Source organism: Stegostoma tigrinum, chromosome 31 (assembly GCF_030684315.1).
Source record: "Stegostoma tigrinum isolate sSteTig4 chromosome 31, sSteTig4.hap1, whole genome shotgun sequence".
Lineage (NCBI taxonomy): Eukaryota > Metazoa > Chordata > Chondrichthyes > Orectolobiformes > Stegostomatidae > Stegostoma > Stegostoma tigrinum.
In genome coordinates, this window is record NC_081384.1 from 31261570 (window position 1) to 31276400 (window position 14831).

The 14831-nt window shown below is 40.9% G+C and overlaps 1 protein-coding gene across 1 annotated transcript in view; it reads left to right on the forward strand.

The window, feature by feature from the left end:
- Window positions 1–11930: 11930 nt before the first annotated feature.
- LOC132206131 (uncharacterized) overlaps window positions 11931–14831 on the forward strand; it is a 116311-nt gene continuing 113410 nt past the window's right edge. The window contains exon 1 of the mRNA XM_059638795.1: window positions 11931–11971. Coding sequence (XP_059494778.1) covers window positions 11931–11971 — 41 coding nt within the window. The remainder of the gene's footprint in view (window positions 11972–14831) is intronic.

Here is a 14831-nt window from a genome sequence, read left to right on the forward strand (position 1 = left end):
GATAGCTAGGTAGTGCTAGAATATCCTGTAGCCATTTCTCTGCAAAACAGATATACAGTTTTGCATACTACTGAAGGGAATTACCTCTCAGAAGAAAGCAGCAGCAGTCAAATCCATTGCACCATGGTTAGTTCAGCTGCAGAGGGGAGGGGCAAAAAGTGTAGCAGGGCAAAAGTTATAGAGGACTCAATTGTAAGGGAAATAGACAGGTATTTCTGTGGTTGCAAATAAGACTCCAGGATGATATGTGCCTCCCTGGTGCTATGGTCAAGAATGTTTCCCAGTAGGTACAGGATGTACTGGAGGGGAAGGGTGAACAGCCAGTGATCATGGTACACATCGCTACAAACAACATAGGTTTAAAAAAAAGGATGAGGTCCTAAAAGAAGAATACAGGGAACTAGGAAGAAAGTTAAGAAATCATACCTTGAAGGTAGCGATCTTAGGATTGACACCTGCTAGCTGGAATAGAACAGTTGGGGAGGGTTTATACTAATAGGTTTCCATTCCCCTGGCATAGGTAAGGAGTCACAGGAGGATGGAACAAGAACAAAAACAAAAGATAGAAAAGGGAATAAGAAAAGTTATAGAGAAACCAAGGACAAAATTCAAAAAGGGCTATTGAGAAAAATAAGAACAAGAAACAGTGTTAAAAAGAGAAACTTAAAGGCTTTGTGCCTTGATACACTGAGCATTTACAATAAAGTGGATGAACTAATCGTACAGACAGATGTAAATGGATACTATATAATTGGGATTACGGAAACATGGCTGCAGGGTGACCTGTGATGGGAACTGGATGTCCCAGGGTATTCAGTATTCGGGAAACCCAGACAAGAAGGAAAAGGTGATGGAGTGGCATTGCTGGTTAAAGAGGATATGAACACAATTGTGAGAAAGGATGTTAGCTCTGACAATGTGGAGTCTCCATGGGTAGACTGAGAAATACCAACTGCAAAAAACATTAGTGGGTGTCATATATAGACGCCAAAAACTGCAGTGGTGATGTTGGGAATGGCACTAAACAGGAAATTAGAGATGCACATGATAAGGGAATATCGGTGACGATGGATGATTTTAAATTGCGCATAGATTGGGCAAATCAAATTAGCCACAGTGCCGTAGAGCAGGAATTCATGGAGTGTATACAGAATGGTTTTCTTGATAATATGTGGAGGAACCAACTAGAGAGTAGGCCATCTTATATTGGGTACTGAGTAATGAGAAGGGAATCATTGCCAATCTAGCTGTGCAAGAGGTTTCACACACAGCAGCAGGAATGTGTTGTTGCACTTATACAGGGCCTTGGTGAGGCCATATCTGGGATGTTGTGTTAGATTTTTATTGTCATGTGTACCAAAATACAGTGAAAAGCCTTGTTTATGAGCAGCACAGGCAGATCACAGCAAGTAAAGAATGTACAGATCAGAAAGGTTACATTGCAAGTTATGTTATTTGAGGCTAGAGTCCATTCAACAGTCTGGTAACAGTTGGAAAGAAACTGTTTCTGAACCTGCTTGTGTGTGTGTTCAGGCTTTTGTATATTCTGCCTGACGAAAGAGGTTGTAGGAGATCATTATCGGGGTGCGATGGGTCTTTGATATTGACTGCCTTTCTGCGGCAGCAATAAGTGTAAATAAAGTCCATGGGTGGAAGGGTGGCTTCCATACTGGTTTGGGCTGTGCACACCACCTTTTGTTCTTACAGTCCTGGACAGGACAGTTGCTATACCATGCCATTATGTACCTGGTCAGTATGCTTTCAATGGTGCATCTGTAGAAATTAGTGGAGGCAGTTTCAGTCCCCTTTTCTGAGGAGGGATGCTCTTGCTTTTGAGGGAGTGTAGCGAAGGCTCACTTCCAGGATTGGTGGGACTGACATATGAGGAGAGATTGACTAGGTTCGGATTGTTTTCGCTGGAGTTCAGACGACTAAGCGGGGATCTCATAGAGGCGTATAAAATTTTAACACGTCTAGACAGGGCAGATGAAGGAAGGATGTTTCTGATGGTGGGTGTGTCCAGAACCAGGGGTCACAATCTGAGTAGTCGTGGGAGACCATTTAAGACAGAGTTGAGGAGACATTTCTTCACCCAAAGAGCAGTGAGCCTGGGAAATTCATTACCACAGGAAGTAGTTGATGCCAAAACATTGAATATATTCAAGAGGTGGCTAGATATGGCACTTGGGGCAAATGGGATCAAAGGTTAAAGGGAGAAAGCAGGATTAAGCTATTGAGTTGGATGATCAGCCATGATCATGATGAATGGCAGAGCAGATTGAAGGGCTGAATGGTCTCCTCCTGCTCCAATGTTCTATGTTTCTATGTTTAATATCACCACATGCAGTTAAAGGAAATGCGACTTTTGAATATCGAGATTGCTGTCAGACAGAAAGCAAATAATAGGTGAGAATAGCATTTTATAGTTTTAGTGAAATGTTTGTTACTATTTGCTGAAGTATTTTGCACTGGAATGTATTTTATTTTCACCTGCATAAATAATTTGGACATTACCACAAGAGAATTCTGCTGCCTGTTGCTTATTAGGAGTTAAGGCTTATTAAATTAGCTTGGTTCAGTCGGTATTACTCCTAACTCTAAATCCTATTGTTGTGAGTTCAAATTCTATTTCAGGAATTAAGCATATAACCTATATTGATGGACAAAATTTCATTCTGCCCTTTGCAGCTATATGAAGGAGTATGAAAGGGATAGGCATATAATCAAAGAGAAGGGCAAGGTAAACTGCCTGTACTTTCCTGACAAACTCCGATTTATTTTGATAGAGAAGGCCAAGGACAGATTTCTCACCTGCAAGTGAATTAAGGCCTTTGGGGGCCAATCAAGAGCCAGCAATAGTTTCACCCCATTCTGTCTGCAGCTAGGGGCCCAATGTCACCCAAGGTGGTCTCCTTGCTGATTCAGAGGAAGTGGGAGGCACTCCTGATCAGTCACACTTTGTCCGCAGAGTGTCCTATGGCTTCAAGGGCTGCACCCTTGGAAACACCTTCCCCCTTTCCTCAATAATTAAGTCCACCATCACCCTGCTTTTCTGGGGCTTGCTTGACCATTGAGTTGCATCCATTCTGAGGCCTCTGCATTGCTGCCTGTTCTGGATAGCTCACCTACAGGCTTATAAAAAGATATGTGAGTGTGTTTGTTTACAGGTATCTCAATAAGTGTTGACTTTGCTTGATTGACATCTCAATGAAGTTACAAGGTATTGCCTTCTGTGATCCATTTTTGTCAGTGTCTCAGTGTTTAATTGCACTTGGTTAAGAGGTGTCTCATCGTTAAAGCTTTTGTTGTTCAAACTACAATTGTCTGTTTAAAGTTCTCGGTTGTTTTCAAAATTCAATCAAGTTTTTTTTTCAAAAAATTACCCATGTGTTTTCCCTAGAAAGTTTAATACATGATATTGTTACTATATGGTTTATTTTGTTCTAATAATAATGTATATTGAGTAAATAGTTATTTTAAGGCCATGAGTTGGTGTGGAGTGTATGAGAGGCCTTTGCCAATGGACTGGGGACATTAGTTAGCATGGGGCTGTACGTGACCACGGAGTTTGATTGAGGGAATGAGTTGGCATGAGGGGGAAGATGGGCATAGATAAGATCAAGATTTTTTGAAGTTAATTTTCAAAAAAATCCTGAATCCCAAATTCAATTCATAATTCCTCCGAGATCCACAAACCATGAAAAACTGGCTTTGTTCCATGAAAATTGGGATGGGGAGTAGGATGGGAAGTGTAGGTAATCTAAAATTACAGGGTGGTAATGGCCGAGTGGTATTATCACTAGACTATTAATCCAGAAACTCAGCTAATATTCTTGGGACTCAGGTTCGAATTCCACCAGATGGTGGAATTTGAATTCAATAATAAAAGGTCTGGAATTAAGAATCTACAGATGTCCATGAAACCGTTCACAATTATTGGATGGAAGTCAGCCACCGTCCGCCATCGTCTCCTGGTCTGGCCCACATGTGACTTCAGAGCCACAGTGGTTGACTGTCAATTGCCCTATTAAATGAGCTAGCAAGCCACTCAGCCAGATAACCAAAGCATGCCTTATTCTCCTCACCACAACCCTATCATTTGTGTCTTTCTGTTTTTGCTTACCAAAGAAATGTTACCTGGCCAGGCTGTGATTCAGGAGCAATGTGAAAAGCTGAAGAAAATGTTGATTGAAGAAGCTTTGACAATCTTCACCATCACTTGACATTGCACATACTTTACAGCTAGTATTTATGTTTACATATATTTATGTGATCTATACATAGTGAAACACTGGGCATGACTGGGTTGCAAATAGGCAGAAGGAAGAATAACATGGGTACCAACTCACTAGACAGTAAGACCCACAGATTCTGCTGTGAAAGACTCCAGTGAAAACATTACTGGTTTTGGGAAGCAGTAGCCAATGGTAATGTTAGCAGGGGAATTGAGTTTAAGAGCTGCAAGGTTATGCTGCAGCTCTGTAGAACCCTGGTTAGACCACACTTGAAATATTGTGTTCAGGTCTGGTCGCCTCACTATAGGAAGGATGTGGAAGCTTCAGAGAGGGTGCAGAGGGGATTTACCAGGATGTTGCCTGTACTGGAGGGCAGGTCTTATGAGGAAAGGTTGAGGGACCTAGGGCTTTTCTCATTGGACCAAAGAAGGATGAGAGGTGACTTGATAGAGGTGTACAAGATGATGACGGGCATAGATAGAGTGGATAGTAAGAGACTTTTTCCCAGGGTGGAAATGACTATTATGAGGGGGCATAATTTTAACGTGATTGGAGGAAGGTATAGGGGAGATGTCAGAGGTATCATGGGCCGAAGGGCCTGTACTGTTCTCTGTTCTATGTTGTATGTAGTTGTCCAGAACACAGGCTAATATTCTGTAGACATGGTTCAAATTCCTCTCCATCAGAAGTGAATTTTGGATTAAATAAAATTCTGGGAGTAAACACTAGTTTAATGATAACCATGTGATCATTATCAATAGTTGTAAAAAGCATAATCAAGGCAGGGAAAAATTCATTGTTTTTCTTGGCTAGTGTAACATAGTTTGAATTTTTCTTTTGAGTCATTTTTTTGCTAAAAGTACATTTGGAGCCTCTTCTGAATGAGTTCACGCCATAGTAAACTAAAAGAAAAATGAAATTTAAGATCTATCAAGCTTGTTTCCACTCTGGGATCTAACTTGTCCGGCATTTCATTAGCTGAGATCAAAAATAAAGGTAGAGGCTACTTGTAGGATCAAAATTCCTTGAATTTGAGAGGGGTCAGTGATTTTTTTTATGTAAAGAAACTTCTTTGGGGGTGGATATTTGCAGGTAAACAAGTGTCAGGAAAGTGGGAAGCCTTCAAAAATGAGATAACGAGAATCCCAAGACAGTATGTTCCTGTTATGGTGAGGAACAAAGATGGTTAGTGTAGGGAATGCTGGATGACTAGAGACATTGAGGGTTTAGTCAACAAAAGAAGGAAGCATATTTCAGATATAGACAACCGGGATTGAGTGGACCCCTAGAAGAGTATGAAGACGGTAGAATTATACTTGAGGGAAATCAGGAGGGTAAAAAGGGGACATGAGGTAGCTTTGGCAAATGGGGTTAAGGAGAATTCAAAGGGATTCTACAAATACATTAAGGTTAGTAGAGTAACTAAGGAGAGAATAGGACTCCTTAATGATCAGCAAGGCCACCTGTATGTAAAACCTCTGGAGATGGGGGGTGGGATAGTAAACAAGTACTTTGTATCTGTATTTACTGTAGAGAAGGATAAGGAAGCTAGAGAACTTTGGAAATAAATAGCAACATCTTGAAAAATGTCTGCATTACAGAAGAGGGGGTGCTGAACGTCTTAAAACGCATAAAAGTGGATAAATCTTGGGACCTGATCAGGTGTACACTTGGACGTGGTGGTACGCTGGGAAAGTGAGCTAAAATGAATAACCAAGGTCTTTTTCCCATGGTAGGGGAATTCAAAACTAGAGGGGGTATGTTTAAGCTGAGAGGGGAAAGATTTAAAAGGGACCTAAGGAGCAACTTTTTCATGCAGAGCATGGTGCATGTATAGAATGAGCTGCTAGAGGAAGTGAGGGAGGCTGGTACAATTAGAACATTTAAAGGGCATCTGGATGGGTACATAAATAGGAAGGGTTTAGAGCCTAATGCTAGCAAATTGGAGTAAATTAATTTAGGATATCTGGTTGGCATGGACGAGTTGGACCAAAGGGTCTGTTTCCATGCTGTGCGGCTGTATGACTCTATGGCACTAAGTGCATGGAGGTCTGGCATAGAAAACTCTTTGACCAATGTTAGTTAAACTGACAGTGTCATTAGACAATTGTCAGTGTCATTTGGAGGAAGAAGTAAATGCAAGTTCATTAAGGATAAGACACATATAGTACCTCCTCCATTATGTACAGTTAAAATGAGTGAAACTTGGAATTCATGTATTATCACCAGAATTAGCTAAAATTCAATCAAATGAAAAAAAAATCAATTGAACAGGAAAAAGATAAACAAAAAGAGATGAAAGAAAAAATTGAGATGCAAACAACAAAAGCTTGCATGAGCAAAAGAGGAGAACAAAAAAGAAACAAACAGCATTTAAAAAGCTCATACTAAAGAGGAGGAAAACTGAGTAAACATGACTGGTGGAGAAAAGAAAGCAAGAAGTGATAGTAGTTCAGAGAATGATTCTGATTCCAATGAGGGATTTGATTTAACAAGCAATCTTTGATTAGGTACCTCATTTGAAAAGTTAGCTCTGAAGTTGAAGTCACCTTAAGATGTTTGTAACTTAAAACTATGGAGTGGCCTGATAGGTACAACCATAAGTGTGAGCACTGTCTGTCAGAAGAGCAGTCAGAAGACTATGAAGCTCTTAAAAGATCAATAATCAATGCTTGTGAGCATATTGATTAAAATTTAGCACTGTAAAAAAGAACCCTAATTCAATATTTGCAGAATTTGACAGAGTAAAAGAAATACTGTAGAATCAGTGATTTTGATCACTGAAAAGAAGATAATTGAGAATGTGAGGGAAATCATTATTATGGAAGTATTCCAAAATAGAAATCCGATAATGGTTAAAACCTACCCAAAGAAATATTATATTATGAAGATCTGAGGGAATCAACAAGCAAATTAGTGAAATGGGAAATCTACAAATGCAAAATCTTTTAGTTTTAGAGAATAAACAGATGGGCCCCAAAATAATAAAGGAGGTAGGCCCAAACCCAAAATTAATATAAATAAAATGAAATGCTTCTCTTGTTACAAGACTGGATATACTAAAACTAAGTGCTAAAATTGAATGGAGACCAGTTTTTCAGTATTAGGAACCCCTTAGGAATCCTTAGAAAGTAGTGAATCAGGAAAGGAAGTTGTTAGTACCAGCCATAGCAGTGGCACAGGTAGCATGTGTACCTCAGACAGGAAGGGGAATAGCTCGGGAGAATAAAAAGGGTGGAAAGTTACAATACTGAGGCTGACATATTTAGCCCATCTTCTTCAATAAATATAACAAAATAATCCTGAGTTGATACAACAATATTAAATTGCCTACTCAGAAACTGAAATAGAACCAATACCTGAGTATTAAAGTTCAAAAGCTAAACTGTTTAGGGAGAAATGGGAGCTACTTCAAATACCAGCTGATGAGAAATGGCCAGTCATTCATCAGATGATAGTTCCATCGAAGAATTACAGAAAGATATTACAAGTGCCTCATGGATTCCATTGATAGATCACTTAAATATTAGGAAAATGCAGAATGGAAATACTAAAACCTTCTCACCCTACCCTCAACTAAAAGTGTGAAACATATCTTTTATCAGTTATGGATATTTCACCACAATTTCCTGGTCAGTGTGTTTTGTGGAAAATTTTGACAAAAGTTGTAATGGAAGAGCTAGTGTAATTTTTTACAGGTATGATTTGATTTTGTCAACATAAATATTCAAAGAAATAATGAATAATTTGAGAATAAAATAATTAATGCTTTCAGCTTTCCATCCACCATCTCAAAGAACATTAGTGAAATGATAATATACCTTCTCTGAAGGTTTGATGCAATCTTTAACTTTTCTAATTAACTAGGAATTGTGGGTGTGGCCCTTGGCATTTCCTGGCACTTTGATATGTATCTATTCAGTGTATTCTGAAATATCCTCTTAAATGTCTACCACTGCATTTCTATCAACCTATCCCTTCATCCAATTTGCCAATTCACTTCAGCCAGCTCTTCCATGCCCTCTTAATTGCACTTATTTAAATTTTCAAAAATAATTTCAGACCCATCCTTGAATGTTAATTTCAGTGATACCATGGTAACTGCTACTGCTGGGCCCCTTTCTGTATGATAATTAATTAATCCTATCTCATTGCAGCATACCATGTTGTGGATAGCTTGTTTCGTGGATGGCTGCAAGCACACTGTTCCACGGAACTATACAAAGCCATTTTATTAATTCCTCCTCTAGGCTGTAATGCTACATACATCCAGATACAGAGGGCTGAATTTTACCAAAAATTAGGTTAGTGTCAATTATGGGGAGTTTGATAAGACTTTCCCTCCGTGGGCTGTAGCAGGTTTACTCATGCAATTCTCTTCTACTCACCTTATTACATATACACCATGTTTCTATAGCACCCTAGATGTACTCTTGTGCACTTAGGAACTGCGTAGATATTCAGAACTGCTGCAACTTCTGGGATTCCTGGCATCGGTACCAAATTTAAAGCTCAACCATGCAGCCAGGATATGCCCTTCAGAGTGGACAGAGATGGAGGGGAATGAAAAACAAATACTTTTCAGGGCAGATAGGTGACATGGCTGATGTTTCATTGCAAATACAAGGTCATGTTCTTTTTGCTATTTTACATCACCATCTGTCTACTTGTCATTGTAACGGAATCTACAACAGGTTGACCATCCTCAGTAACATGCAGTCTTTGAACCCTGTCTAACAGAGTTCTAGTTTTCCATTAGGCCCAGGATTACATGCATTGTCTCATTATTTGAGTGCATGACATATTAGAAAGCCTTCAAATGGTTGGAAATGTTAGCCTTTATTCAACAACAGCAAATGTGAACCAAAAAAAAGGCTTCATTTGATTCAGGAAGCAACTTTGCTCCAACATGGCCCTGGTTGAAGAATAGGTAGCACGATATCCATGCTAAGCCTCAATCAGGGTTTTGTGTAACAGAGTTATCAGCCATGATTGCACAGGGTGCCTTTGTCTCCCAGTAACCATTCTTGAAAGAGATCTGGCCCTCGAAATGAAGTAGGACCTTCAGCGTTCTCAAGCATCATGGATCTCATGCATCATGGCAGTTCCCAAGATGCCTGGTGCTGACTTCCAAGGCATGGTAGTGATGATCATTGAGAATTGGATTGGAACTGTTTTCTCTTCATGAAGTCTACAGCGCAGTAGTATGACACTCTTGCCACAGTGTGTGTAGTCTGTGCACCTTGGACCTGAGAAGAGCCAGCCATGTTGCAGAGCCTACTGCCCAGCCTGCTAATCTGACTTCTTCATGGGGAAATCAGATGATGCAATGTGATCTGCAAAAAATGTGGCACGGTGGTTCAGTGGTTAGTACTGCAGCCTCACAGCGCCAGGGACCCGGGTTCGATTCCAGCCTCAGGCGACTGTCTGTGTGGAGTTTGCACATTCTCCCTGTGTCTGCGTGGGTTTCCTCCGGGTGCTCCGGTTTCCTCCCACAGTCCAAAAAGATGTGCAGGCTAGGTGGATTGGCCACTCTAAATTGCCCGTAGTGTTCAGGAGTGAGTGGGTTATGGGGGATGGGTCTGGGTGGGATGCTTCAAGGGGCGGTGTGGACTTGTTGACCCGAAGGGCCTGTTTCCACACTGTAGGGAATCTAATCTAATCTAAAAAAAAACAGCCTTGATACATTTGTAGATTAAACTTTGAGATCCCACATAGGTTGCCAGTGCATCCTCAGAAAGAACGAGTTACCTAAATATTTAACACAACTATTATCTTATCAGCCATCAGAATAGGGATGGCTACCCGCTCCCCCCCTCCACCCGCTTCAGATTGTAGGTCCCACTCTAGCAGTTGCCATAGCTTTGTGATCATGTCCTCGGACTTCCGTAGTTTGTAGCAGCAATGTGCTTCACTTTTCTGGAGGAACTGGCATTGAAGACGTTAAATCCTGGGCCTTTTGTGCCTGCTGTGTATCTGAAGCAGCAATGTCATGATTTGAATGCTGTTCAGTAGCTCCTGGAGGTTGGTGTGGATCCTGGGCTTGCTGGCGCATCTGTTCCTCTTCTATTTCTCTCACCTTCATTGCACTGCAGCCGCAATAATGATGACCCTTGATGTGACTGGATCCATCGGTCACTGTTGCGATGAAACTGTCTGAGGAATTTCAGAAATAAAACAGGTCCTTAGTAATGGGAGCGGTAGGCGTAATCCTTGACACAGAGAATGTGGATGATTCTGACAACGGGGCCATTGAATACCTGGACACAAAACCTTGACATAGTGGACCTTGTATATGATGTATAGGATGTGCAACTACAGAAAAAAGGTCGTAATTGTGATAAAAAGGCTGAAACCTTGTCCTATCAACAGCCCACTCCACATCACCCAAGAAAGGCAAATTTCATGTTGTCAAGTACTTACAGTTCACTATGAGAGGAAATCAGCTCCTTGCCCTTGTACAGCCTGTGAGGTCCTGGATCGTCTTTGTGAACTGTAGCCCACAGATGGTATTTTTAAGGTCACCTACTTCAGAGGGATGAGATAAATCTGTAATAACCGTTAACAAGGTGAAGCTTATTTTTGACCAGGATTTGTATCCAACATAATTGGATACTGCATGTATCTCATCTCCAAAAGGTACTGTGTTTGCTTAATTGCTTACTCAATGTAGTTTCCCCTTGAAGGGTTACATTACTGATAAGTTGTCATTGTTATTGGTGGTCCCTTGCAGATGAGGATGACTCTCTTTCACTCTCAAGGTGACCCTGTAAGTGGCTGTACAGACTGAAGAGGCTGCCACAAGCTCTGTTACATTTAGGGCAGGAGGTGATCATGAGAAGGGGTGGGTGGAGCATTGATGTGGCAGCACACTCCTTTCGCTGTTTTTGCCTAGCTTCTGCTTTTTCCCTGACATCAAGTCTCGAGGTGTTTGAAGCCTTCCCGGATGCTCGTCCTCTACTTAGGATGGTCTTGGGGCAGTGATTCCAGGTGTTGGTGGAAATGCTTCACCTGCCCTTGACGGTAACACTAAAATGCTTCCACTGTCCACCTGGGGCTTGCCTGCTGCTTCAAAGCTGGGAGTAGAGCACTGGCTTGGGAAGTCTTGTGTCAGCCACATAGACGACTTGCCCAGCTCATCGTAGCTGATCAAGGGTGTTCAGTGCCTTAATGCTGGGGATGTGGGCTTGGTCGAGAACACTGGTGCTGGTGCGCCTTTCTTCCAAGCGGATTTGCAGTTTCTTGCTCGGGCATGTCAACAGTACCTCTCCAGTGCCTTGCGGTGTCTGCTGCTGACTGTCCATCTTTCAGAGCCAGGTAGGAGGGCAGGAGCCCCCACAGCTCTGTAAACCATGAGCTTTGTATCAGACCTGATGTTGTTGCCCTCGAGCACCCTTTTCCTCTGGCAGCTGAAGGCTGTGCTTGCACACTGGGCATGGTGCTGGATTTCTTCATCAATAACTGCTTTGCCAGACAGGACACTCTTGTGGTATTGGAAGTGGTCAATGTTCATTAAGGCCTCGCCGTGGACCTTGACATTTGGCAGTTCATTTCACAATTCCGGGTCAGGTTGGTGGAGGTCCTTCATTTTGCGGATGTTCCAGGTGAGACTCATGCTCTCAGTACCTCTGTAAAGGTGCTGACGATGGTCTGGAGTGCATTGCAGCAAGGTAGATTGAGAACAGTGTTGGCGTGATGACGGAGCCCTTCTTAACACTGGTCGAAATGGGGAATGGGTCAGTGGTGGACCCATTTGTCATTACCACAACTTCCATGTTGTCATGGAGCAGGCAAAGGATGGTGATAAACTTCATGGTACAACTAAAGTGGAGAAGGATGCTCCATAATGCTTCCCGATTCACAGTGTCAAAAGCTTTTGTAAGGTCATAAGTAGAGACTGCGTGCTCAGACAGAAAACACTTACCCCGCCCACTCCAGGTGTGTTTTCAATTATTTTCTATTTCCATTGCTCACTTAGGATTCACGTGAGAGAAGGCAACACAAGTCATGCTTGGCAGATGAAGTTGCAGACTCAGCCTGGTAATGAAGGCGTCCTCCTCCCTATGAACTCCATCGATACTGGATTTCCATGGATTCCCATCCAACTCTTCCATTTAAGTCGTTAAGTCCCAACATTAGTGTCTGAGTCCCAACCCTACAGTGTAGCCTTGTCAAACATCATGCTGTTCCCAACATCCCAACATCCCACCCTTGAAAGCCAAGCTGATTGCGACTATTGAGAATGCCCCCTCACACAGCCTGGTTTTCAGTCTGCACCAAAGTCAAGACAGGAGTACTGTGAACCTTTAAGTTCTGAATGAACCAGCAGAGAGGCATGTGACCATCTTATAGGCAGCGGAACTACAATGAAAGGTGTTGATGAGCTCCAACGTGCAGCACTGAAGAGGGAAACTCTAAAGTAAATGGGTCGGACCTATGTCATGTTACTGTGATAAGGCTGTTACATGTCCAATACCAACTTTTGTGGATACGGTGTGCTGATGGTTGCTGCTCAGGGAACATGCCCTGAGACGTTGGGGACTGCTGTCCAAGATGGAAGCCCAGAGTAACAATAGTGAGTGCGAGCCACCAGATTCCTGCTCTGACTTAAATGATGGGAACGATCACCATTTAGTTTCCATCTGGTACATGAGAGAATAGGAAAGTCTATAACTATGAGTCAAGATTAGGTATTTATGTCAAACAAATGTATACAAACAGGTCTGTTCCCCACAAAATAGTGAGATTCTGATTTTGCCAGAAATTTGCAAAGTTGAACATTTTTGTCTCGATGTTGAGAATTTCATTTTTCCAATCTTGCTACATTTTATCACCTGACTCACTATTGCCCATGTCATTCAAGTGCAGGGTAAATTTAGCCCAGATGTTTAATTTATATTTGAATTCTTCATTGTATCTTCTGCTACTTTGGTATTGTAATTGTCTCTGAGGAATCATTAAAATCAATGTTCGGTGGAATGTGTAAATTAAAAAGAAACTCGATATGAATTCGGTAGTAAGTACTCCAGACAATACAAAAATAAAATGACCAAGTCACTGCAGGATAAAAATTGTCAGGATTCACAAGAAGAAATATGGTGAAAACAGCAAGGCTCAGTAGGGTCACCAGCCACAGAGCAGTCAAGCAATAAGCAATGAGATTCTCCAAAGCAAATCTCCACCCAATATTTATTTGTATTGAAATTGCATCCATTGAAGATTGTGCAATCTCCCAGAAAATTGCCAAACTATTGAGGTGGCTTGTGAAAGCTATTACAGACTCATAAACCAAATTATGTAAAAGGATAGAGAAACAGTTTTTGGTCACTCATAATGTTAATATATGGGATGTATCAACCATAAAGCAAAACCTTTACAAATATAATGCAAGATTCAGATGGAAAGTTACATTATCAAACCAAGTCACAGTAGCTGGAGCTCACATATTATGATGGCACCAAAATCAGTCAGCACCACATGATTGTACACAGATTATCACAGAGTCAGTGTGATAACAAGGACAGATTTTCATCCAATTTGACAATTAGAAGAGCTATTTTGAGAGGATAGAACATGCATAGTTTTTCACAAATTTTTATTTATTGAAGGGATATTTGCAAGTCCCACAGACCAATGCAAACAGAGAACTATCAGCTTTTGAAGCTGCAGATGAACTTTATCAATGGGAAACCATTGTCATTCAGAATGAAAACTATACCATCAATTTTTACCAATTAACCAACAAGGTCATTGAAGGATTGTGCAATTGTGATGTGCATGTTGATGCTTAATTAATCTGGGAAGGACATTTACAATATGTTAGTGAATTGTTTGATCAGTTACAAAGAACTATTTTGGTCATAAACTTGACCAAAAGTGAATTTGCCAAAGGAAATGTAACTTTTTGGACTACATTGCAGAAAAAGCCAAGTAGTTCCTACAGAAGAAAAAATGAAGTTTATCTTGGATTATTCAGTGCCCAAGTCAAAATGAGAGATTTTCCAGTTTATAGGAACAAGTGGATTTTATTAGAAGCGCTGTAAAGTTCTTTTGACAAGTTTATTAAAGAAAAGAGATGTGAATGGACAGAGGAGTGATAGAATGCCTTTGACAGCTTGACAGCTACATTTACGATGGCACTGGTTTTAGTTTTAGCAGCATTGAATTACAGCATGCCGTTTAAATTGACTGTTGATAGGAACAACTTTGATATGGTGCAGTTCTTTTCCAGGACAATAATTTGATGATCGAGCAACCAGTAATTTAGTTTTCATGAAAATTTAAATTCCTGCCAGCAGAAATACTCAACTATGGAAAAAGAGACATTGAGTTTTGTATTAGCTGTATATTTTGCAGGAATATTTTGAAGTCTACCCTATGACTCTGCAGGGACCATAACCATTTACTTATTTTTTACCTAGGTTTCATTACTTAAGGATTTGAGACTGTTTTGGTAGAGTATAATGCTACAACCATACAATTTGAGAAGTACTCATATTGCAGAAAGAGATGGTATCAGAATGCAAATGTGGAGGAAAGCAATTGTCATGATCAGAATTTAATTGCGTAGAACATCTTGTTATGGAAATTCCTTGT